This window comes from Schistocerca cancellata, chromosome 2 (assembly GCF_023864275.1).
Source record: "Schistocerca cancellata isolate TAMUIC-IGC-003103 chromosome 2, iqSchCanc2.1, whole genome shotgun sequence".
NCBI classification, from domain to species: Eukaryota; Metazoa; Arthropoda; class Insecta; order Orthoptera; family Acrididae; genus Schistocerca; species Schistocerca cancellata.
Genome location: NC_064627.1, coordinates 338,515,198 through 338,540,696, shown reverse-complemented (window position 1 = coordinate 338,540,696; position 25,499 = coordinate 338,515,198). Strand labels below are relative to the sequence as shown.

Sequence of the window (25,499 nt, the reverse complement as noted above, 5' to 3'; positions counted from 1 at the left end):
GGACCAGACCATAACTACAAAAATACCTCCGCAACATAACAGCACTAGCTTCATATTTATTATTGGCTCTATGCACGCCGGCAGGTAACGTTCTGCGGGCGTTCCGTCGAACATGGCACTCAGTTCTTTTTTAACACCCTATGTAGAGCCATTGTACTAGCTGGACTGCTGGTAATTCTTCAGGGTGATTCTTTCATTTATATCGTGCGATTTTTTTCAACCACGCCCCCTGTCCGTCAGTACATTAATTACGATTGGCCTTGGTTTAGCTTTTGGTCGTTTCTTCGTGTTTCCACTTTACAGTAACATCACCAACACAGGACTTCTGCAGCTTCGGAAGGGATGAAATGTCCCGCATGTTGTGTTTTATTTTTGTTTTTTTATTGAGGTTGCATCCAATGACTAGTCAACGTTGGAAGTCACTGAGCTCTCCTGACCCACCAATTCAGCTGTTATTGCTTCTCTATTGACAACAGTATATTCCCCAACTCCTGTTATACTGCCGAATCCGCCTCTCATACTCTTCTTCTGACACTTTTCATCAGGTAGTGTACATCACCTGGAAACTAAAAAAAATGTGTTTCTGATGTGAGACTGCCCTCAGGGAGCAAGAGTGGGTGAGGTGACAGATGAACGTTATCGAATAGAGTGGATGTTAGTATTAATTTGGTAGCTGGGCTTATTTGTTACACTGCCATTGTAATTTAGGTCGCTGAACCCTACAAAACCTTTCCATAGGATCTGTACGCCATGAAAATTACTTCTCCGTACCTTCTCTGGGAAATCGGTCAAGTCCCTATATGATAACATACAAACACCAGCATATACGATTGGAATTAGACGGGAACCGGAAGAAAGTGGAGAAGAAGGGGGGAGGGTTGCATAAATAAAAGAAAAAACGACAGAATTTATTAACTTAAATTGAAACTTTTCTAATTCTGTAAATATTATGAAGTTTATTTCGGTTACGTTAGTGCTACAAAGAGAACAGCTTATTTTGAGCTACTGTACTCGACATCGTTCTCCCTTTGTTTCCAACTAGCTGCGAGGCTTTGGAAAAATGACAGATCACGTTATATTCTTTATAACGTTGTAGCAATTCAGTATATACCTTTTGTATTTATTTCGCACCTGTCGGCTACCAGTTTCCATTTTTGTACGAGAAAATGTTCCGTTCGGTGCACGTAGAAGTTTTTTCTCCCGCTCTACTGCGACAGGACAATGCCCAGCGGAAATTGTTAACACTAAACTTTTTGCTGACAGGCGCTATTCTGGATGCAACGGTGCGAGTCGCGTGGGCAGACAAAGCGGCCGGCAAACCCAGGTCACTCGGTCTGCCACCAGCATCACAATGTCGGCGCGAATGCTGATGTTAACCGTCCTATTACAGCCAAAAGCCGCTGCGCTTTTGCAAGAAACTTCGAGAATACATTGTTCCAGTAATTTCCACTCAAGCCTCTCCACTATATTGAGTGGGTGGTGGCCGCTGTTTAAATAAGTTGGTTTGCACAATTCATAGCCAAGTTCCCCAGCGGAAATCTTAATTATATTGTTTTCGAGAATTTATTAGACTGAGAAGTGACATCATTAAAGCACTTCTCGACAAAACCGCTGTGATATGTAATAAACTTCCCCATGATTCAAGACTGCTTGTATACGTTTTTACGAAAAGACCAGTTGTGACGACTTTTTCTAAGCGACTGAAGCTATTGGACACTAGTTCCACTTCTTCATTTGGTTGGAATACTCTTCGTTCAGTGTCTCTACAGTCTGATTATGCAAAAAACCACTTAAATCGTAGAAAGGAACTTTAGTTAAAATAGCGAGAAACACTACTAAAGGAAACAACATCTAATGATAAAATTTTGTTAGAGACATTTGTTCCCTTAGATAGGACTTGCTTCTTAAATTTACTAAAAACTACAGCTGCAGAAGGACTGAGAATAATTGTCACTGTTAGCAACCTGCTAAAAGGCTACATTTTTGGTGTGGCACTTACACTAAGGAAAAAAAAAAGACAGAGTAGTGGTATACATTCAGTCCCTCTTCAGTTTAGGCATTAGATGCGTTAACTCACTGTATGTGTAAACATCTTCGGCTTTATAGTTGCAAAGAACTGTAGAACTACCACACTGTCGTTAATTTGTTGTGGAGTTACGGAACATAGGTACATTGCGCTAGCGGTCGATGAGTTTCTTGAGATCTATAGCCCCTCTGTTGCTGTCAGCAAGCGTACTGCAGGCTCTGTTGGTACCTGAGGCCTCAGAACTCATATGTCAAAACTTCGTGTACACTTTCGTGTCGATGCCTAGTAAACGAAACTCGTGCTTACGAAATGTTCTAAAATATGTATGAAGAATTCCTAGAAACGGAAGTTGAGAAAATCGTTTGTAAAGAAGAGATGTCTGTCAAAGCGAAGTACCGCCCTTTGTGCGATTAGGTTCACTACTTCATTATTTATTCGTACTATCCAGCATTCTTCTGTAGCACCACACTCCAAAATGTTCTATTCTCTTCTTGTCATAACTATTATAAACAATTCAACCCAATATGCCAGTTGCGTAGGAGACACAGCTCTCCTGTCGCCACAGAGAATGGAACAGTTCTATGTTCCACGTAGTTATTAGTCAGACGTTGTATTGCTCATCGGCGTAACGGATGAGAGGGCGTTGGTAAAGACGCTTGGCGTCAATGCGTTTGATGGCTGCCATCTCTTAGTTGTCCTAAGCATGAGATACTTTCGCTTCCAAAATATTAATGCTCTACGTTTTCAAGTGGTGATGTGTCAAGGGTGTGGTGTAAGTTACTAAAGGTCCCTTCGATCTCGTGAAATATCGCCGCTCTCACAGTCAATTTGCAGTGTGAAACAACGTGTGGATGACAATGCTCACTATCTACATCTACATCTGAACTCCGCAAGTCACCTTATGGTAAACAGCAGAAGTTACTTAGTGCACCATTGTAACTTCTCTTTTCCTGTTTGTGAGAATGATTCGAGGGAAGAACGATTATTGGTAAGCCTCCTCGTGACACTGAATCTCCCTAATTTTACATTTGTGACCTTTTTGCGAGAAAGGTCAAGAATATATTGGTTTATTCTTCTAAAACGTACGATCTCGGAGCTTTAACGCTAAATTTCTCCGTGATATTAGACCAAGCGAAGTACCGCCCTTTGTTCGTCATAGTAGTGTGATTTGTAGTGTCAGTTACTGCAGCTGAATGATCATGCCTGAAACGCTTTCTTTCTTACTAAATGAACCAGTGAGGAAAAGCGATGTTCTTCTTTGATTGTCTGATTGTCTTTTTATTTCCTCTATCAGTCCTAGCTGGTAAGCAACCCAAATCGAGAAGCAAGTATCTGTGGATGCAAATTTCATGGGTGGACTGTACATGCACAGGATTCTTTTAATGAACCTACTAGGCGCTATAGTCTGGAACCGCGCGACCACTACGGTCGCAGGTTCGAATCCCGCCTCGGGCATGGATGTGTGTGATGTCCTTAGGTTAGTTAGGTTTAAGTAGTTCTAAGTTCTAGGGGACTGATGACCATAGAAGTTAAGTCCCATCACTCCGACCCTACATTTCTTTTTTTTTCTTTTTTTTTTTTTTTACTATGCATTCACCACTGTACATATACAGCCCGCTGCCGCCATTATATGGGTGATACCTGGTAAGGGACAGACGTTCGAAGCTGTGAGAAATTTTTGTTTAGTTAATTTGACAGAAGTATTTTCTGACGGGTCACTGTGATCCTGGAGCAAACAGTGTGTAACCGTGTATGTGAATATGCCAAGTAGTAATGACATTTTACTAACGTAAGACGCTATACGGGAAGCCTTACTAGAACAACTAAACTGTGAATAGGAGGTAAGTGACTTTCGTGATGGAAGCGATTCCGAAGCGGATGCTCCTGCAACAATTATGGACAATGGCGAAACTGATCAGTGTGTCAAATCTTCAGATAGCGACGAAGAAAATACAGTAGTTCCCGGTATGAATGGCCATTGCTGGAACACGGCTGCCCATAATGGAAGAGGCCTTCCAATTTCCGATAACACTGTAGTCCATATTCCTAGAGTGTGTAAATAATGAACTAATGTATTTAGGAATAACTGAGAACACTTAAAAATATTTGTGTAATATGTACATTTCATTAAATGGATAGCACCTTCATCTAATTAAACTACAAATATAGTCTAGATTCGGATCAGTTTCAAGTTTCATCATTGAAAAGCTTCCATGGCAGTTTTTACTTAGTCTCCAATTTTCGACGCGTTAATATCAATATCAATCGAAAACGTTAATGACAGAGGTGAAATAAAATGAGTTTAGTCTGTGAGAGTCCAATTTCACCATTGTTTTTGGCAGTTTCTCCAGCAAATAACTGAGGGTCACTATGACCATAGTGTAAAGTTCTTGCGGTAATTTCAGAGGCATACACTACCAGGGTTAAAATTTGGGAACATTAAAAAAAAGCGATAGTCATGGATTAAAACGCAGCAATGAAAGTGGAAAGTATGAACAAATGAGACGAGGGAGCAGATTATGGTGGTAAGGGAGATACGTTTCGGAACTGAACATACAAAAATAAACATGTTAATAGAGATAGAGAAGTGTATTGAGTAACTCATAGACTCTATTGTGGACCGTTTACAAACATTACATTCAGAGTTAAAATAATCTTAAAAATTGATACAACTAAAAAAGTTTGAGAAATAAGTTTTAGAAATTATCAACAAGGAGAGAAGCCCTAGAAAATGCACTACCGAAGAAGTGGTGAGGGAAGTGGAGGGGGGGGCAATAAACCAGCCTATTCACTTCAGTAATCAAAGTTAACCAAAATGGCTTTATGCCTTAATTCAGTGTGAAAATAACTGTTTGGTTTGAAGATTTTCTTAAAGCACGAAAGATCTCCAGCTCTTCCAAGATATCAAGATTTGCACCTGACGATGTAATTTAAATTACAAAACTGGACCTACCTTTAATAAAGGGTTGACAACAACTGTAGTGGTCTTTATTCAAGAAACAAAATTTCGCCTGTGGACATCCTTCCAATAATTAATACATTTCAGCAATGTGCTGATAAGAGTCACATCCTCCAAGACTGCAAAACAACGCCGAAATCGCCGCCACAAGGAAACGGTGATATTTCCTGCGAAGAACCTGGCGACCAAGCTGTGTAGTATTAACTACGGCCACTGTGTTACCCGTTGCACGCGGCTGGGCAGAGTCAGAGACAATCTTGTCTATAAACATGTGAGAAGTTTGAAATTAATAACAAAATGCACCACAGATTTAAGGATGGGTACAGGGCGCATCTGGACGCCCATGCCACCAGCCAAGCTATTGCCTTAACTTATTTAGCTTGTGTGAAGATGGTGATTCGAATCACCATCATCCCGAATAAAAGTCCAGTACATCACTACTGTGCCACCTCGTTCGGTCGCTGAAGCAGGTACATTCACTGACGATGCGCGCAAGATGCAATAAGCGGTCGTAAAAGTAAGACCCTCCCTCTGAAGCTCGTATGTTCCATTCCCGGTGCAGATGAAGAGCGTCACTAGCTTTAGCTCCATTCTCCACCGTTATCTCCCACACCCTATGCTCGACGGGAGGAGAGGTTATTATCTCCAGCGTGAAAGAGCTCGGCCGGCAGTAGGTGCCTCATAAATTCGGCAGCCGCACGCGAGCTCTCTGGGTCCACCCCAACCCATTCTTCCACGCCTCCCTCCCCCTCCCCCCTCTTTCTTTGTCACCGACTCGCCACGAAGCTGACCGACGGAGCCACGAGATCGTCCCCGCCACCCTGACAGTGATATATAACTGGCGCCCCAGAGCGCTCTCCGAGTGGCGCCATAAATCTCGGCGGTAATTAGAAAAGAAGATCCCGTTAGCTAGTGGTGTAATTACGAAATATTAAAGCCTCTAGGAAATAAAAAAAAGGGATATTTTGGTGTGGGACAGAAATGGGGAAGCATCAAAGGTACGGCAGGCAGTGTTTTCTCAGCCAGCCACGTGACGAGAATGAATAGCGATGTATTGATTGGTGGAGAAGGTTCCCCACCGCGGGCGCATTCGATGCTGCCACTACCTCCTTCCTCTGCGCCCTGGGGCAACCGCGATAACAGCGTCGCGTCGCGCTGGGCGCGCGCTAAGTGTTCCGTGGGAAGGCAGCGCCCGCTGCAAATGGGGGTGCCTCGACACGTTACGGTTTACCCGCAGGCCTGATAAATAACAGGAGGGAATAAACGAGCACGTGGAAAGGCTGGGAAGAAAGAGACGAATGGATAAAGAAGCCCAGAGCGTTCTGGGTGCTGCCATGCGCTATCTCAGGACGACCAAGTCATGATCTGTCAGCAACTATCGCTGCTGCTCTCTCCGGGGCTACAATAGCACGTTTGAGGCTATTTAAAATCTCGTTTTGAATAAAAGAGCCCTATGAATTTAGAATAGAGACAGACAAATGGTTTTAAGGTAACAGAATGTCATTTTTAGGGTTCCCTACCTTAATCTGTAAAAACGGAACTTTTATAGTATCACTTTGTCGTCCATCCCTCTATTTGTCTGTCCGTCTGACTGTTCAAAACCCTTTTGCTCAGGAACGGGCAGGCGTCTCAAGATGAAATGCATGCCACATACTAAGGTCTACGGTCTCTTGGCGGTGTAAAACACTTCAGCTTCTAAGTCAATGCGGCCAGAAAATACGGTTATATATGTCACATATTTTGATACTCACAAAATCACTCATTAAAAGCTGTAGGGTAATGCTCGTTGACCAAAAATCATGAAGTTCTGCAAAAAGCATGATTTAGCGGTACAACTAAAGGGAAAAAACCGAAAATTCTTAATTTTTATATCAGACGAAAAAAATTTTTGACATTTGTCATCTGACTGTCTGCCTGCAGGCCTGCCTGTTGAGACCCATTTTTATCAGGAACGGGGAGACTTATGAAGTTGATATTTATGTCACATAATATATAGTACCTTTGCGGTGTAGTAAATGTAAGCTTGTAAGTCAATGAACGTAAAAGACATGGTCATTTATGTATCACATGTATTGACACTCGCAGAGTCGATCATCAAAACCTATAGGCTACTTCCTTTGACCTAAACTCATGAAATTTGTCAGATAGCGCCAATTGTTAATTTGTAATTATATCTTGCGAAAAACTATCTGTGATTTGTTATCCTACTAACTGTCTGTCTGTTAGGATCCCTTTTCCTGAGGAACCGACAGATGCATCAAATTGAAATGTATATCACATCCCTTGGCAGTGTATAAACGTAAGCTTCTAAGTGAGTGCAGTAAAAAGATATGGCCATTAATGCTACATATTTTGGCGCTCGTAAACTCATCTAATCCGATAGGGTACTTCTGGTTGACCTAGAATCACGAAATTCGACAAGAAGGAAGCTTTCACGGTACAGCTAAAGGAAAAAATACGAAAGGTGTTAATTTATAACTACATCATATGACAAAAATATATTTTCGTCATTGTAGAAAGTCTTGGAATTCCCGAGGCGGATGTCTTGGCATTATCGATGTCGACAACAGGCAAAGCTCGTCGAGATTCATCATTCCCCGGATCTATACATGCTATTAAGTTTTCACGGAACTCTCGATGCGCGAGTCCTGCTTGCACTTATCCGCATTTCTTAACTCATCGATCTTTCGACTATTCTGACAGTGCCTTCGGTCCTTTCTTATTTTGTGTTAACCTTTCCATATCTACGTAACTGCTACCAACATATTCTACAATCTGTACTGCGTAGTCAAATCTTTGCCTGTCCCTAGTATTTTCCATCATCTACTGTTTCCAGCGTCTAGTTAGTTATTCATGGATGCCTTATCAGATGATCCAACAATCTGATCCTTGTTGGTAAAGTGTTAGCTGTACACTTACACTTTGGGGAAAATTTATCTCTTATGGCTTTAAAAGTACAACGAGTAACTGATTTACTTGATACTGAAGTTCCGCGACATTTTCTCTGTGTGTGATGGATGATAATGAAAGCATCATAAAGTGGGCTTACCTTAAGTACGCCGACGGAACATAGAGGTAACTGTGCGACATAAACGAAAGTTCATAGGTGTCTTCCTACTCCTATAAGATGACGTCCATTCAGATTTCCACCAGTCGCATAAGAGCGGCGCAGTAGGGCCACTATGAGGATGCAAATCTGGTTTGCTTTAAATACACGGTGTAACGCTCTTGAGAGTTAATTATCTTTGAGATTGGACATGGTGAGTTGATGTTAGTCAAGAACGCCTTTAAGACGACAAAGTCGCCATTATCAACAGCTCACTGCATTTCAGTGAGGTCGTGTAATAGGGCTGCGAGAAGCTGGATGTCCCTTCCCCGATATTGCAGAAAGACTTAGCAGCAATGTAGCCACCGTACATGATTGCTGGCAGCGGTGGGTACGGGAATGACCGATCGCAAGAAGATGGCCACGTGGCGCTACCGAGAGGGAAGACCATTGTGTGCGGTGTATGGCTCTAGCGCATCGTTCTGTATCTGTAGCAGCAATTTAAGCAGAAATTAGCATTACTGTGGCACAACGAATTGTTACAAATCGGTTGGTTTAAGGATATTTGCGAGCCAGGCGCTCTGTAGCGTGTATTCCACAGACCCCAAACCACCGGCATTTGCGACTTCAGTGCTGTCAAGCAAGAGCCCACTGGAGGCCAGAGTAGTGGTCTGTATCGTTTCCTGATGAACACTGGTCCAGCTTCGATGCCTGTGGTCGCCTTGTGTTGATTACGAGGAAGCCAGTTGGAGGCCTGGCTTGCCCCTGGAGTTACGGTTTGCGATGCAATTTCCTATGACAGAAAGAACGCTCTCTTGAGTATCCCATGCACTCTGACTGCAAATTTGTACGTCAGTCTGGTGACTCGACCTGATGTGGTGCCATTCATGAACAGCATTACAGGGGACGTTTTCCAACATGAGGACGCTTGCCCACATACCGATGATGTAACCCAGCAAGGTCTACAGAGTGTCGACATATTGCCTGGTCTGGTCGATCACCAGATCTGCCTCCAATCGAACACGTATAGGACATCATCGGACGAGAACTCTAACGCCACCCACAACCAGCATTAACTGTCCCTGTAGTGATCGATGAAGTGCAACAGGCATGGAACTACATCACACGAACTGACATCCTGAACCTGCACAACATAATGCATGCACGTCTGCATGCTTGCATTTAACATTCTAGCGGTTATACCGGTTATCAATATGCCAGCATTTCACTTTTGCATTGATGTATCTCGCATTTACATTAATCTGTGATCTTGCAGTGTCAATCACTTAAATATGTTACCAAGACAAATGTATTCCCAAAATTTCATTATTCTACATCATTTACTGTTTGGTATTGTGATTTTTTTTCCATCAGTGAAAGGCTTGATGGGGTCGATCCATTGGATGAAGACGTTAAGTACGACGGCTCCTTTAGGGCTTCACATATTCCGTTTCTTGATCCGTCCAAATAATTCCCTGTATGAGCACTCATCGCAGTTACCTTCCCCACTGAGATATATACTTAACACTCAATAGCAGCTCGAATGAAGGTAATGAATGGCCTACTGCCGCCACTGAATGTGAAATTTCGGCGTTTCTTGTGGCTGGACTGACCTGGAAGTTGACTGCGGCGCCGTACTTGAGCAGCAGGTAGACGAGCGTGGCGTTGCCCTTGACGACAGCCAGGAAGAGCGCCGGCAGCGTGTACAGGTAGTGTTTGGTGTAGTGATGCGCGAGACCCACCACCTGAAAAACCAGCGCGTATTGAAGTAGTCGGCCAAATGGTTCACATGCCTCTAAGCACTATGGGACTCAACATCTGAGGCCATCAGTACCCTAGACTTAGAACTACTTACAGCTAACTAACCTAAGGATATCACAAACATCCATGCCCGAGGCAGGATTCAAACCTGCGACCGTAGCAGTAGTCGGCCAGTATGGGATCAAACATAATGAGTTAGGCTGCATGTACCACATGTGTTCGCAGTGTAAAATGACAGGGTATTTATGTAACGAGAGATTCAGTATGTAAACGAGTTTGTTTGTCACATTACCTGCTGATGCTGCTACCTTCTAATTTCATGATAGTGGACAAAATAGACTGATTGATAGATAATAAATCACGGAAATTGGGGGGGAGGTGGAAGCATAGTAGGAAAGGGAGGACTGATCTGCGAGCTATTAACTACTCTGCTATGACCCAGAGATCTACGAGAGGATTTCAGAAAGTAAGTTACATATTATGACTGGACAAGTAATTTCATTGAATACTGCACGCAGATGCATGACACTATTTTTCGTGTCACGAAATCTCTGTAAACAACGTTCTACCAATCGTTACATTTGTCGACGATAGAAGCAGCTCATTGGTCACGGAGCCATTCGACAACCGACTTGCGAACTTCCTCATCATCGGAAAGTCTACATTATTGTGAATCAGTTCCTCGACAGCCTGGATACTGTCGTCTGTTGTCAATGTCGGTGCTCTTCCTTCCCGACAGCATCACTCAAGTCTGTACGCCTTTGGTCAAACAGCTGGCACCATTTCGCTACAGCTGGACAGTGACACTGAATTTGGTTTATATCCCGCCAGAACGTCACGCTGAATCTGTGTGAATTTTAGACGTTATCCCCACAATAATTGTAGACTCCCTGGTACTTCAGGTTTGGAGTCCTTTTACAGTTGTCGTGCCATAGTGCCCACAGTGTAATGCATCTATTACCCGATCCGCAGCAGAACTGTGTCTGCAAGGAACCTAGAAAGTGTACTCACTTCTGACAATTCGCCACTTTCTTGCGCAGTGGTCTCAGTGTGGGATGTCGTGTGTAGCTTCTTAAAGCCGTCTCGTCTTTTAAATTTTAGTACTCTGTCCAGTGTATTCCGAGAGAGTCTGGGCTTGAGACAAAGATGGTGATTCACATGACACTTACATGAAGCATAGCGGGTGCACCGATCGTCTCTTGAGACAGACAAACCTTTCAAGTTTTCCACTCGTTGCGTAGGGGTAATGCCTTTGACCAGCAATTGAAACGTCCTGGGTCCCGGTTTCGAACATAGCCATGGCTTAAATTTCGAATAAAAATCATCAGCAATGGCGGCCGAAGGCTTCTGGTATAAGTTATCATCGATCTGCCAGCGGCTTTGTCAAAGAGAGTGGACGAACGGACAGAGGTTCAGGGCACACTTTCGCCCTTGGGGCGGCAAACTGTCCCTAGAAGGCCGATGAATCAGGGATGATCAAAAATTCAAATGGCTCCAAACACTCAGATGTTAAGAAGTCATCAGTCTCCTAGACTGGAACTACTTAAACCTAACTAATCTAAGGAAATCTCACACATCCATGTCCGAGGCAGGATTCGAACCTGCGACCGTAGCAGCAGCTCGGTCCGGACTGAAGGGTCTAGAACAACTCGGCCACAGCGGATGGCTCAGGAATGATCAACAGTAGGAGGATTCAGAAGGAAATGGAAACCACTGCATTAAAGAAACATAAGGTGTATGCACAAGACCTGTGTCCTGTAAATGGAAAAGTGTTATGATGATCTCCCCGTTGTCGGAAGATTCCGGATTAGTCCCCATCATATCTCCAGAAGGGGACTGCGAATGGGGAGCTGACGATAAGTAACAGGTGGAATAACCACGAAACAGTAACACCCTACAAGCCGGTGCGTGGAATGTCAATAGTATGAACGTAGTAGGGAAGCTAGAAGAATATGAAAAGGGTAATGCAAAAGCTGAATCTAGATATCGTGGGGTCAGTCAAGTGAAATGGGAAGAGGATAAGGATTTCTAATCAGACGAGTGTAGATCAGCAGCAGAATAAAACAGTATAACGTGAGTAGTATTAGCTATGAATAGGAAAGTAGTGCACTGGAAGTGGTTACTAAGTACTGTTTCGTCATTGATGTTACATTATGCAGTGGTATATGAGACTGTAGTCCATGCCATGGGCATTAATGCACTGTCGCAACGTGCTGGCTGTATGGTCGAGTATCGACCTACAGTACAAGAAGATCAAGCACCTGGTCGCTCCCTGGACTTTAATCGGAATGATACGGCGTGGGTCGATTTAGGTCAAGAGGTAAAGCCCAAATATCGCTGTCTGTATGCTCTAGCAAGTGCAAAGGGAGATTAGAATGAAACGGAATGTCCTTCACCTTCTCGTGAGTTCTTTTATATTAAGACAGATTTTCTGTTGCATTTTTAGACTGTTTCTTACATAATTTAAGACATTGGGCTTAATGAACGAAAGGAAAATTTGTACTTGTTCAGTCATTGTTTTCTGAAAAAATCTCATAAAATTGTAAATAGTCCCGAATTATCGTGCTGGAGAAACACATTTGTTATTCAGCGGAAACTATGTTACAGATTTCGATATGTATGAGATACAGTTCATTTCTGTGAAAAAGCTCGATGGCTATTTCTTTTATACTAATTGTAATACGAAAGCCGGCCTCTCATGCTCTGTGACCTTGGTCTGTTATGTAGATGTTAATTATTGTTTTACGCCATGCACAAGATAACTTCATGAAATAGTGTATCACTTTGTGTAATACTTGTCAGTTACTTGAAAATGAAGTAGACTTGGGAAACTCTGGCGTGTATTATTGTTCTCCTTTTGAGTTGTTCGGAAGAAAGCAACTGTCTCAGTAGTCCAGTGAAACTGTCAGAAAAAAAGCCTATACCTTGCAAAAGGTGGGGTAGAAGATTCAGTGACACTGAATTTGGTTTATATCCCGCCAGAACGTCACGCTGAATCTGTGTGAAAAAAATGGCTAGAATCAAATTTGTAGAGAATTTTGTGCTCTTCAAAAAAGGAAATAGACGTTAAAGCAATAGGAGCAAATGAAACTGAGATATTTTGAAAAACTGAAAAAAGTCTGAAATTTTCGAAGTTTTTTGACTGCAGAAAGTTTTCCCAAGCGAAATTTTGTTGGCAAAACTCGGTTTTCTAATCTTTCCAACCATATGAACGAGTTGAAAAAATAAACTCTTCTACCCCACCTATTGCAAGGTATATCTACTATTTGACTGGACTACAGGACAGTCGTCAGAAAACCAATGGGGATATGCTGCAGGTTATTGCTGCGTATCAATATCCCACTAGTAAAGGGAAGCCTGCAAATGGTTTGCACGGTTCTAATAATTACAGCTCGCACCAGTAGGTTGTGATGTCTTCACGTTCCATTGTTAAAACTCTGCTCCACCCCGCTCCCCACGGTTACATCGAATTAGTTCGCCTGTGTTGATAGGCAATCCAACAAACATATTTGCAATGCGGGATGCTTTGCGCCTTCCTGAAAAATTTGTGTCAGTGAACTAAAAGCACGTATTGACGTTTGCGCATCACAAACGGTGCCTTCATTAAGCATCTCGAATGTGAGTTGAAGACTTGAGGAGATGCACTATCCACTAATGTGTGTCTGTTTTCTGTACACCTTGTAGTTTCTGTGCAATCGATTTCTGAATCGCCAGACGTACTTATGAAAACCCATAAATGTCCCACCCTTCCCTGCGTTGCAAAACGAATCAGTGGGTGATGTTTTTTCATATCGTTACTTCAGACTAAGGAGTAATTAAAATAAACATGCAATATTGTGATTCACTCCGGAAGAAACTGGCAGTGAAGGGGTTAAGAAGTAATAGTTGTGTCATTTTTCAGTTTAAACGAGTGAGATACCTTTTCGGGTGGCAGCGCTGGGTTGACGACAAGCAACGGGACGTCGCCTGCATCGGAAGCGAGCCCGTTGCCGGACGAGGAGGCAGCGCTCAGTGAGCAGGACGACGGGCAGGGCGACGACGACGCTGACGTCGACTGCGAGGAAGACGCCGACGTCGAGCTCGAGGTGGGAGAACTCGTTGAGCTGGAGTCCTCACGCTGGTACGTGGTCAACCGGCGTTGTTCGTGCGCCGCCAGCAGACCTGCTGGCCGGAACACTTAATCACTCAGGTGTCGGTGTAACTAATTACTCATACTAATTGGCCGGCCGGAACCAAATAACGGTGAATAGTTAACCGCAAGGGACTGAGGCACATTTGTCGAACTATTCCTGATCGCTTAGAGATGGGGTGCCGAGTAGAAGCAGTCTCTGCCTAACATATACAGGGTGACTCAAAAGATCGTTTACAAAGTGACATGGCAAGTCGGGCTTACAACAAGGATCAGTAACAACATAGTATCCGGGAGTCGCAAAGGCCATCCGAAGCTACTAAATGGCATTGCAGTTGTTTAGTCACATGCTACAAATGGGCGCCCACTGCAGGAGGTGCGGAAAGTTGTGTACAGATGCATCTAGACGCGCCTAACATCGACGCGCACCCTCTCAAAGATACCCTGTGTGTCTCAAAGGACATCCTGCTCACTAGGTCCTTCGAAGATGTAACAAATGTTTCGTGTACAAAGAAAAAATCGATTGGTGGGTGATCGGGGGTGGCCATGCACTGGCCAAGTGTGATCAATTCAGCTGCCGGGAAAAGCTGCCTACGGACGTGCCCTCATTTGTCTGCTGTAACGCCAACGTGATCCTTAGTGCTGAAAAAGATGCGGCGACGAACTCGCATGGGAACGGCATTTAACATGTCTGGCAGAACCTCTGGCCGAGATACGTGCGACCATCAAATATGGCCAGGAGAATGTGTGGCCGAATTAACCAGTCTCCGATGATGCGAGCACACCCGTTGCCGTAGCGCCCTCTAGTGGCTTTTGTGGCCCCCGGTTCCTAAGTAATTACTGATCCTTGTTGTATGCCCGATGTGTCATGTCGGTTTGTTAACACTGTATTCAATCACGCTGTAGACTGCTGGAGAGGAAGGACTGTTGTGGGGGAAAAAACTCTGCCTACCACATAAAGTGCTGATACTACACGTGTGTTCTGTGGTTCATACCTGGCATCGCTATGATACTAAAGGTCACTCGCAGAACTAATGCCTAAATATTGTTTTGTCCAACACTTTTCTTTGGACACAAAGCATCTGTAAGTAAAGGTATAATACATTTATTGGATCGTAACGCCACTTGTAGCAAAATTCCTCCGAAGTCGTTTTTGGCTCGTCAGTTTATTTGCAAGTATTTACAATTAAACAAACGGTCGTGGAGAAATTTTGATGCAACTCGTGCTATGATTTAGTAATGAGAAATGCTTAAACATTTCTGAAAGTACATTGTTTTCAATATTGACACTTCTTCCTCTGCACTAGGACAATTGTGGTCTGTCACCGTTCCGATCTTTTTGTTGGTTTGGCATTCTCTCTTTTTCTTTTGGTTAAGTTCATTATTTGACATGGTACTCTCTCTGGATCAATTCTTTGTAGATGTTCTTTCCATTCTTTTTTGTTTTCATCCAATTTTTCTTTCGCAGTCCAAATTTTATACCCCTTCGGAAATACCTTCATTTCGTATTCTATTCTTCTACATCCATTCAAAGCTTTAACAGATCTCATTTATATTCGTTGTACATATTTCTTTTGTCTTTCATTCAGTAAACCACGATTTACTTCCATATAGCAAGATTGACAATGAGACTATTTTATAAAATTTCATAGTGTTTCCTTCCTTGCTTTATGCTTTATACTCTTTCACAGCTACTTCCATATACGTATCGACTTACTCTGCATATCCTCGTCGTAGTCATAAGATATTTCAGAGGCAAAAATTGTTTTGCCTGTTCAGTTTTTCTTCATGAACTAAGATCTTTGTTCCCACTGCCTGTTCAGTTTTTCTTCATGGACTAAGATCTTTGTTCCCACTTTTCTGCAAATTGTCAGAGACTTAGTTTTACTGGAATGATTTTCGTATTACATTGCATACATACTGTGTTCAGTTCATAAATTCCTTTTTGTAAATTATCTTCTCTTGACAAAAATCAGTGTAAGGCAGCTAGCTAGTATGAGGATGCGATTCTAACTTAACCGAATTGGTGAATGCTGCTTAAAATTCTGTATCACTTTCCATAACCTGCATCATCGACACCGAATTATTTTCATTGCTTTATTACACAAAGTATTCTAAGGAACCTTCTCCAAAAAGTTATAAGCAGCGTGCAATTGCTTCATAGCACATTTTGACACACGCAAACCGAGTAGCAGAACTCACTGTTGTGGCTACTACACTGCTACGTGTACTATTGTGATTGTTAGACCTATAACGGTGATAGTGGTGAGGACACGAAGCACCACGTGTCAAATATTTTCGGTTATTACCGGCTTCCACAGACGGAGAACAGAGGATCCAGCGATCAAGAAGTTTTCGATAAACAATAGAATGCACTAACGTACTACAGACCCACGCAGAATTACACCCACAAGGATTTTAATGAGATTAAGCATTTTTGGGAACATTATTCCAGGAAAATAACGATCAAAAATTAGGATAAAATTTTTTAAAGAAAAATGGTGTAAGACCGCATGTAACGTGTTAAAATTTAAAATTCGTTAATCGGGTGCCCGGTTTCGATCGTGGAAATCATGCTCAGAGTATTAAAACTCAATGATCATGTTTTTCATTTAAGACTTTTGTTTTAGTGAGACTATTTGAAGACGTTTTTTAAGGACCATCCACGCGACGGAGACAGGGCACGCTCCTTGGAATGAGCTCTCGCGCTGCGTTGCAAGGCAGCAGCCCTCACCGGCTAGGTCGACGGTGTCCGCGGGCGTCCCGGCCGCCACGCCACCGCCAGCGTCGTCGCCGCCCACGGCGCCGCCCCCACCCCCACCCCCAGCGCCGTCGCGCACACGGCCTTCAGCGGCGGCCGCTGCCGCCGCCGCCGCCTCCCTCGTGGACAGGTTGAGCAGGATGCTCTTGAAGATCTCGCTACTGCGGCGCAGCTCCGCGAAGATGCTGCGCTCCGGCTGCGCCTGCTGTGGAGTCTGCTGCTGCTGTTGCTGCTCCTGCTGCTGCTCCTGCCAAGGAAGTGGCCCCTGTGTTACTCCACAGTAGACCGAGTCTGTGAGGAACAGTTTCTCCAACGGCGGAAATATATGATCATTATGCTGGGCTAATGGCTAACAGGGCATTATTTGTTGTAAAATCCGTACATCCATACCTATTATGAAACTGGATATATGAATGTGTATATGTGTCTATGTGCGTTTCTCCTAAACCACTGGACCGATTTCAAACAAACATGGTACGCATTTTCCTTACTATCAGGCGACAATAGCAGCGGTGGTAAGAACCACCTACCTGTCACAGTTCCGGAGAACGTCACAAATACTAAGAAATGTTAGAGAACTACCACATTACGCAAGAAGTTTAAATTTATTACGTTTCAGCTACTAACAATATTTGCAACATATCTCACAGACAGAGTCCACACATGACGCTGAATGTACTTACACAAATATGTCATTGTACGCCTCATAGTTCAAGAGATATGACGTCGTAGACACTGAGATGCGTGAAAAAATGCCGCATCATGCGTGGGGTTTCAATACATTACTACTAAGACACTCCTAAACTTAAAAAAATCACTGACACCTGGCAGCACTTTTGACAGCTTTCAACTGCGAAGCGCAGATGGCCGTAGGCAAAAACAGTTGCCGTCTATAGAACTATGAGGAGGCGTTGCCATAGAGACGTTTACGATAAAGGGCTGTAGACACACGAAACAGTTGCACTCGGTGGGCTCGACATGTAAGTGTAAATATTGCTTATAATCAAGTTCTGAGTCAAATATACATTACAAAGAATTTGAATCGTGCATACTACATTTCTTAGTTTGGTTACTGTACTTATACACGATGCATATTTCTTTGTACGATTCTATAATAATTTAAAAGATGTCTTCACGAATACATGGAAAGGAAATATTTTCGATATTGTACTACAAACAAAGTTCATTTTTTTCCGTTTCGTAATAGAAAATCGGCAATGCTGGACCCAGTATAAGTGTATATATGTATATGGATCTTATATGCTCAATATCTTTCCTAAACCACTAGGTCGATATCAACAAAACTTGGTGCACATATGATTTTCTCTCTGGAAATAATCAGTTTTTTTAAGCACTATGCGACTTAACTTCTAAGGTCATCAGTCGCCTAGAACTTAGAACTAATTAAACCTAACAAACCTAAGGACATCACACACATCCATGCCCGAGGCAGGATTCGAACCTGCGACCGTAGAGGTCGCTCGGCTCCAGACTGTAGCGCCCAGAACCGCACGGCCACTCCGGCTGGCGGAAATAATCAGTTGGGTGTGGGGGTGGAGGGTAAGACACACGTATCTCTCAAACCGGTGGGAGGGGGGGGGGGGGAAAGGGCTCAAAAAGAAGTAAAAACAAGCGTAGTTCACGACGCGCAAAAGGCCAGACTATTCTCAACCACTTTTTGGGAATGAGAGCATTTAGTGTCATGCAACAAACTTTACATATAATTTCAAATCTTTATGAGACTTTTTGTCACTGTCAACCCCCCCCCCCACGCAAAAAAACAAAAATTAAAGGAGAGAATTTATCCCTTGCTACATTTTCGCTGTTCATGCAGTAAAACTATTCTCATCAAGCATGACCTTTTGCGTCTTTACTAATAACTCGATTCTAAACGGATTTTGCATAGACCACCGAATGTACCTGCCAAAACATATCAATGTACGGCTCATAGTTTAAGAGATGTAGCGTCATAAGCACTGAGATATGTAAAAAGCTGCGGTATCATATATGATGTTTTAATTTATTACTTCCTTGCTATCAACTCCGTTATCAACATTTTTTCAGACAGTGACCACATATACCAGTGGTCGTAACTGCAAAATTATACCATTGTACGGAATATAGTCCACGAAATATGACTTCATAAACATTGTCCTGCTTGAAAATGAACCTGAAAGGCGAAATTCGATTAAGATGCAGGTGAAATATATGTACAAATATGTGCGAAACGTATTAAATACAAGTATATGTGACTCGTGCGTATGCCAGCAAAGCTTGAGGTAAATTGCTCCTAAACCACTGGACCGATTTTAACCAAACTTGGTACTCATTCTACTTAGTAACTGCAAAGAAATATTATGGGTTTAAGTACCAGCCATCTTGAATTTGGGCGACAGACGTGAGGAGACGAGAGGAGAGGAGGAGATGAACAGAGAGGAGGGGAGGGAGGATAGAGAGAGGGGGAAATGGACAAAGAAAGGGAAGGGGAGGAAGTAGACAGAGAGAGGGATGAGGAGGAGATGGGAGAGGGGGAAGAAGTGATTAAAAGTGAGATGGGGAGGCAAATGGACAGACGAAGGGAAGAGGTGATAGGGAGAGACAGGGGGAGGAGGAAATGGACAGAAAAAGGAAAAAGGTGATGGATGAAGAGAAGGGGAGGTGATGATGGCAGGGGGGGGGGGAGGGAGGAGGAGATGGACAGAGAGAGATGGAAGGGAAGATGGACTGATTGAATTCCAATAGATACAGTCCCGGCAACGCCAGCTACTTCGCTAGTAAATAAATAAAAACAGGACTCTTACTGTGGAAGTGATTATGTCTTAAGAAAAACGAAAAAGAAGAATCGAAGCGTTTGAGACGTGGTGTTATAGGAGGATGCTGAAAATTGGGTGTCCTGAAAATATATGAAACTATGAGGTTCTCTGCAGATTCGGCGAGGAGAGGAACACGTGGAAACCACTGATAAAAAGAAGGGACAGGTCGATGGTGTGAGCGTAGTGTCATCCTATCCAACGTAATATCTGATTTCACTTGTTGACTACTAACGGGACGTTTGTGTCCCACGGTAGGTTATCAGAGAACCATAGGGAATTTGCTGCATATTATTGCTATGTATCAACTTCCCTTTGGTAAAAGGACGCCTGCTAATGTTCTACATCTACCCCTACTATTACTCTGCTATTCACAATAAAGTGCCTGGCAGAGGGTTCAATGAACCACCTTCATGCTGTCTCTCTACCGTTCCACTCTCGAAAGGCACGCGGGAAAAACGGGCACTTAAATTTTTCCGTGCGAGCCCTGATTTCTCTTACTTTATCGTGATGACCATTTTTACCTATGTAGGTGGGTACCAGCAGAATGTTTTCGCAATCGGGGGAGGAAACTGGTGATTGAAATTTCATGAGAAGATCCCGTCGCAACGATAAACGCCTTTGTTTTAATGATTGCCACTCCAATTCACGTATCATGTCTGTGACACTATCTCCCCTATTTCGCAATAATACAGAACGAGCTGCCCTTCTTTGTACTTTTTCGATGTCATCCGTCAGACCCACCTGATGCGGATCCCACACCGCACTCCAGAATAAGGCGTACAAGCTTAGTGTAAGCAGTCTCTTTGGTAGACCTGTTGCACCTTCTAAGTGTTCTGCCAATGTACCGCAGTCTTTGGTTTGCTCTACCCACAATATTATGTATGCGATCGTTCCAGTGTAGGTTATTTGTAATCGTAATCCCTAGGTATTTAGTTGAGTTTTCAGCAGTCAGATTTGTGTGACTTATCGCGTAATCGAGATTTAGCTGTTTTCTTTCAGTACTCATGTGAATAACTTTGCACTTTTGTTTATTCTGGGTCAATTGCCACTTTTTGCACCATACATGTTTTGCAGAATTCTTATAATTACAGGTTGCTCCGACCGGCTGTGCTGTCCACAGGTTTCAGTACTAACTCACCTGTCTGTATTGTCCAAAGAATAAGTTCGCGCATGCAGCTTGGTGACCTAATTACCAAATTTGTACAGCGAGTTACAGTTATGCCTTCCCGGGCACATCGTGTCAACCAATTGTAGACACGTATTGACGTTTGCTCCATCAGAAACGAAGTCCATTTGTGCACCTGTAATATAGGTTACAACTTAGAAAAATGCTTTATCCACTGACGTGTGTTTTTTTCTGTAAGTCTTCCAGCTATCATGCTATTGCCTTCTGAACCTCATGGCACTTACTAATGACCCTAGATGTAATACAGTTCCCGTGCTGCAAAATGAAACGGCGGAAAATATTGCTTTCATATTGTTACTACTGATACAAAATTAATTAAAATAACGTACATTAATGTCGTTAATACAAAAATGGTAGTCGAAGGGTTAAACAGCATGCCAGCTTGAAATCTGTTTTGGGGCACGTCCTGTAGAAACTGTTGTTCATTGCCCTTTTCTGCAATTGCCCTTGTGCTCTTCGAGTCGTTTCTTGAATTTTAGGAGTTTATAGGATTCCGTGTAGGTGTGGGGAGATGTACGTGTGTACTACAAAAAGAACTGTCAAAAGAACGATTCGAAGAGCACAAGGGCAATCGCAGAAGAGGGGAGTTTGTTAAATGCGCTGTTGCGGAACATGCTTTACAGCCAGGAGACTACCACATTTATTTTGACCGGATTCACGTACTGGAAACCACAAACGGATACCACAAAAGGCTATAAAATGGGTCAAATGGCTCTAAGCACTATGGGGCTTAACATCTGAGGTCATCAATCCCCTGGACTTAGAACTACGTAAAACTAACTAACCTAAGGACATCACACAAATCCATGCCCGAGGCAAGATTCGAGCCTGCGACCGTAGCAGCCGCATGTTTTCGAACTGAAGCGCCTAGAACCGCTCGGCCAAAAGGGCCGGCACAAAAGGCTATACAGAGAGGCCATATAGTTTGTGAAGCACCCCAGAATTTTAGTAGGAAGAATGAGGGCGTGAAATTGAATGAAATTTGGATTCCGATGCTGAAGAAGATATGTACCAGTCTTCCACCATGGGATGATAGTAACAGCGGACGGCGACAGTCGACAACGGCCAGTTGCGCTAGGGTATTAAAAAAATGTGACATCCGCCAGTGTGCGGAAGCTCGCGGAAACGGAATTTTGCTTTAGTCAGTAGCGAGCCAAGGGGTGAATCGGACCTTCAACAAAGCTACGATATCCCTTGAAAATGTCCTCCGTAGATGGGGATGAAACGCCTGGTTTGAAAGTGAAATCCCTTCGACCAAGGCATAATAGCCTGGAAAATTTTCTCAATTGTGGGAATGTGTGCTGTAATTACAATAACTATAGTTACTCAGATGCAACTGATAATAATAATAATAATAATAACAGTAATAATAATAACTTTGAATTGAAAGGATGGATAATAAAATTGTATGGATGCCTCGTGCATTAGACAGAATGAAACTGAAGAGGCTCGTGGGAAAGGCATGTGCTTGACCTGGTCACTGCCATAGGAAAGAGAGAAAGAAGGAATAGTCAGTAAATTTCAGAAACAAAAACGTTAATTCAAAACCGTCAGTAGTTCAGAGAGTTGTGTGAATAACATTTCGATACGACGTGCAAAACAGAAATGGCTCTGACAAAGACGGCTAACGCACGGAAGAGAGGGTATAAGTAGGTAAGTACACTTTTGTGAGTAAGAAAGAGCAGCATCACAGTGGACGGAGCTAATGACACGATTATAAAAATTACTCAGTTCTGACAACAAGTGAACCACTAACTGTCATATGTAGTTCGAAAGCTGCGGAGTTTTTGTGAGATTTTGGGCATACTGCTTCTGAATCACTTGTTTCATACAGGCTAAGATTTCGAAAAATAATGAGAGACGGTTTTATTTTGTTTGGAAGGGGACATTTACTCACATGACTCTCGGAAATGAGAGAAAAATTGCAAGGCTAATATCTGTACAAACTGCACATGGCCACTCAGTCTACAGTATTTGTGTGTGAACTGCCAATGTACACTTTACCTATAATACCGAAGATGTTTTCTGCAAATCATCCTTGTTAGTTTCATTTACATGCGCTCACACACAATTGCACCCGTAAAAATTTAAGAATTTATTAGTGCTTACTTTTAGGCTTCATTATTATATTTATTTGTGGCAGTACTCGAACTTCATTTACAGTTACATCAGCCTCGGATATCCATATACTGTACATTCACATATGATTCGTCTACCTCAGTACCTTCTTTGTACGGTTTCAGTAGGACGGGACGCAATAAGAGGAAACACAAAGTCACGAGAAATGTTGAAACACACTGGACTGTAAACTGTTTTTTAATAGGAACTAGTTTATAAAATGTTCTGCTACCAGAATGTGATAGTAAGCAGAAGGCACTGGAGCGGAATTCCGGCGGCAGCAGCGAATGCTATTCCCTTCACTCCTTTTCCGAGCAGTTCCCGAAGGTTATGTCATTTGTTGAACGAATCTGAAGAGCGGATAATATAAAACGACCCTCAGGAGTGGAGAAAAACTTCTGAGCCCCACCTCCCCCTCCACCCCACGGGAATCCGTAGCATCGACGTAAAAGCAAAAAAAGCGATATCTTCTGAAAACGATAATTTATTCATTCATGGACCTCGTCTTCTTGCTACGAAAGCCCTCCATGAATTAACAATGAGCGGATTTTCTGCCCAGATGCTACTCCGGAAAAAACGTTTCCTTTCTCGTTTATTCTCCACTGACGTACGGAATGAACGGAAAGAAGTATTTCTCTTCATTCAAGGAATAGAGCACTCTCAAATATGCGCGAAAAGGGACGAAATTCTTCCATGCAGCAGACACCGATCACTTCTCTTCGGCATCAAGTTCAATGTATCCAGTAACATATGTGCTTTGGAATACAGGAACTTTTATTTCATTCTGAAGCTGAAAATCAATGACAACACTGTGTAAACACAAAGAAATTTCGATATTCACACTTATTATTTGAGGTCTGACGAAAAACGGACGAGTCTACTCGATTTATAGTACGGCGTGTTTCAAGAAGGATGACCTGCTTTTGGGCGGTAATAATTACAAAACGTGGGCCGTGAAGTCAAGGAAATGTGAGTTGTTTGAATGGGCGTGGCCTAGAGTTTGAGAAAATAGCCGTTAGATGTCTGTCAATGCACCTTCTCAATTTGCAGTCAGTCAGAAGCACGTCCGCTCCACCGAAATCGTTTTTTGTGCTGTAGTTTGCAAAGAATTGGGCAGTGATTTCGGTCCAGCTCGCTTTTCGTCGGCGTTCTGGCGTTTATCCGCCTGCACTCAAGAACATTAATCGTTTGTGTCGCCAATTTGAAGAGACAGGATGCTTGTGTAAAGGTAAGAGTCCACGTTGACACGCAATAGAAAAACAGTGTGAGTGGAATGAGCTATCTTCAGATGCTGCAGAACTGGATTTTTCCACAACTTTACGAGGTCTCCGATGACTTAGTTTTCCAACAAGATGGAGCTCCACCACATTGGCACAACAACGAATGTCAGTTTCCCAACGACACTCTGCCTCAACGCTGGACAGGTCGCACCGGAGCCCGAGACACTGCCCTGCATTCGGGCCTCCAAGATCGCCAAACATGACCGCATGATACTTTTTCTCGTTGGGATGTGTAAAGAAAATTATGTTCATCTCCCCTTTACCCTACGAGATAGAAGAAGTGAACAACAGAATAACAGCCACCATAACTTCTGTAAAATAAGATACATTGTGTAAAACTTATGACGAATTTAGCAATCAGCTAGATGTTGTTAGTGTTGCTGCTGGTGGACACATCGAGCATTTGTAATAGCGTAGATAAAATTTTAAAATTTTGTGAGTATTTTGCAGTTCAACTCACGTTTGTTCTATTCTTTTATGAATAACTATTGAGTTTCTGAATCATATCATTCTTTTTGAAACACTCTGCACATAACCTTTTGTTGAGGACTATGGGAACCGACTTTTGCGAATTCTACTGCAGGAAGTGTAACGATGTGTATCATTAAAGAGAGCAAGACTAGAATTTAACGTCCCGTCGACGGCTCGGTCATTAGGGACAGAACACAGTCTCACATTACGAAATGACGGTGAAGGATACTGCCCATGCTCTTCTCAGAGGAGCCATAGAGACATTTGACTGGAATGATTTAGAGAAATCTGGGTGACCCGACAGGGATTTGAACCGTCGTCCTTTCGAGTGCGAGTCCAGTGTGCTGACCAATACGCCACCACGCTCGGTATCACTAACGGAACGGGTGTAATTCTACAAGTTTGTGTACGAACTGTAAGTAGGCTGTTTAGGTTTTTATGTTGGCAACGCCACGTAGCGCTCTGTATAAAAATCACTGACTGTGCTGTATGCAGTCTGTGGCTAGCTGGACTCATTGTTGGAATATTCGCTTGTGTAGTGTTGGGCAGTTGGATGTGAACAGCGCGTAGCATTGGGCAGTTGGAGGTGAGCTGCCAGCAGTGGTGGATGTGGAGAGAGAGAGATACTAGGGTTTTGAGAGACTACTGTAAGCGGACGATCAGGACGTGCGTCCGCCAGGAAAAGGAAATTTGTAAGACTGGATGTCATGAACTGATATATATATATATTATGACTTTTGAACACTATTAAGGTAAATACATTGTTTGTTCTCTATCAAAATCTTTCATTTGCTATGTCTATCAGTAGTTAGTCCCTTCAGTAGCTAGAATCTTTTACTTAGCTGGCAGTATTGGCGCTCGCTGTATTGCAGTAGTTCGAGTAACGAAGATTTTTGTGAGGTAAGTGATTCATGAAAGGTGTAGGTTATTGTTAATCAGGGCCATTCTT

General features: G+C 42.9%; 1 protein-coding gene across 1 annotated transcript in view; it reads right to left on the bottom strand.

Annotated features, from left to right (window-relative positions):
* The window catches only part of LOC126153857 (uncharacterized), a 1,728,205-nt gene that overhangs the window by 1,255,264 nt on the left and 447,442 nt on the right, over nucleotides 1-25,499 (bottom strand). The window contains exons 10-14 of the mRNA XM_049916098.1: nucleotides 19,283-19,295; nucleotides 16,780-16,911; nucleotides 16,656-16,698; nucleotides 13,712-13,953; nucleotides 9,645-9,776 (exon numbers count right to left, since the gene is read on the bottom strand). Coding sequence (XP_049772055.1) covers nucleotides 9,645-9,776; nucleotides 13,712-13,953; nucleotides 16,656-16,698; nucleotides 16,780-16,911; nucleotides 19,283-19,295 — 562 coding nt within the window. The remainder of the gene's footprint in view (nucleotides 1-9,644; nucleotides 9,777-13,711; nucleotides 13,954-16,655; nucleotides 16,699-16,779; nucleotides 16,912-19,282; nucleotides 19,296-25,499) is intronic.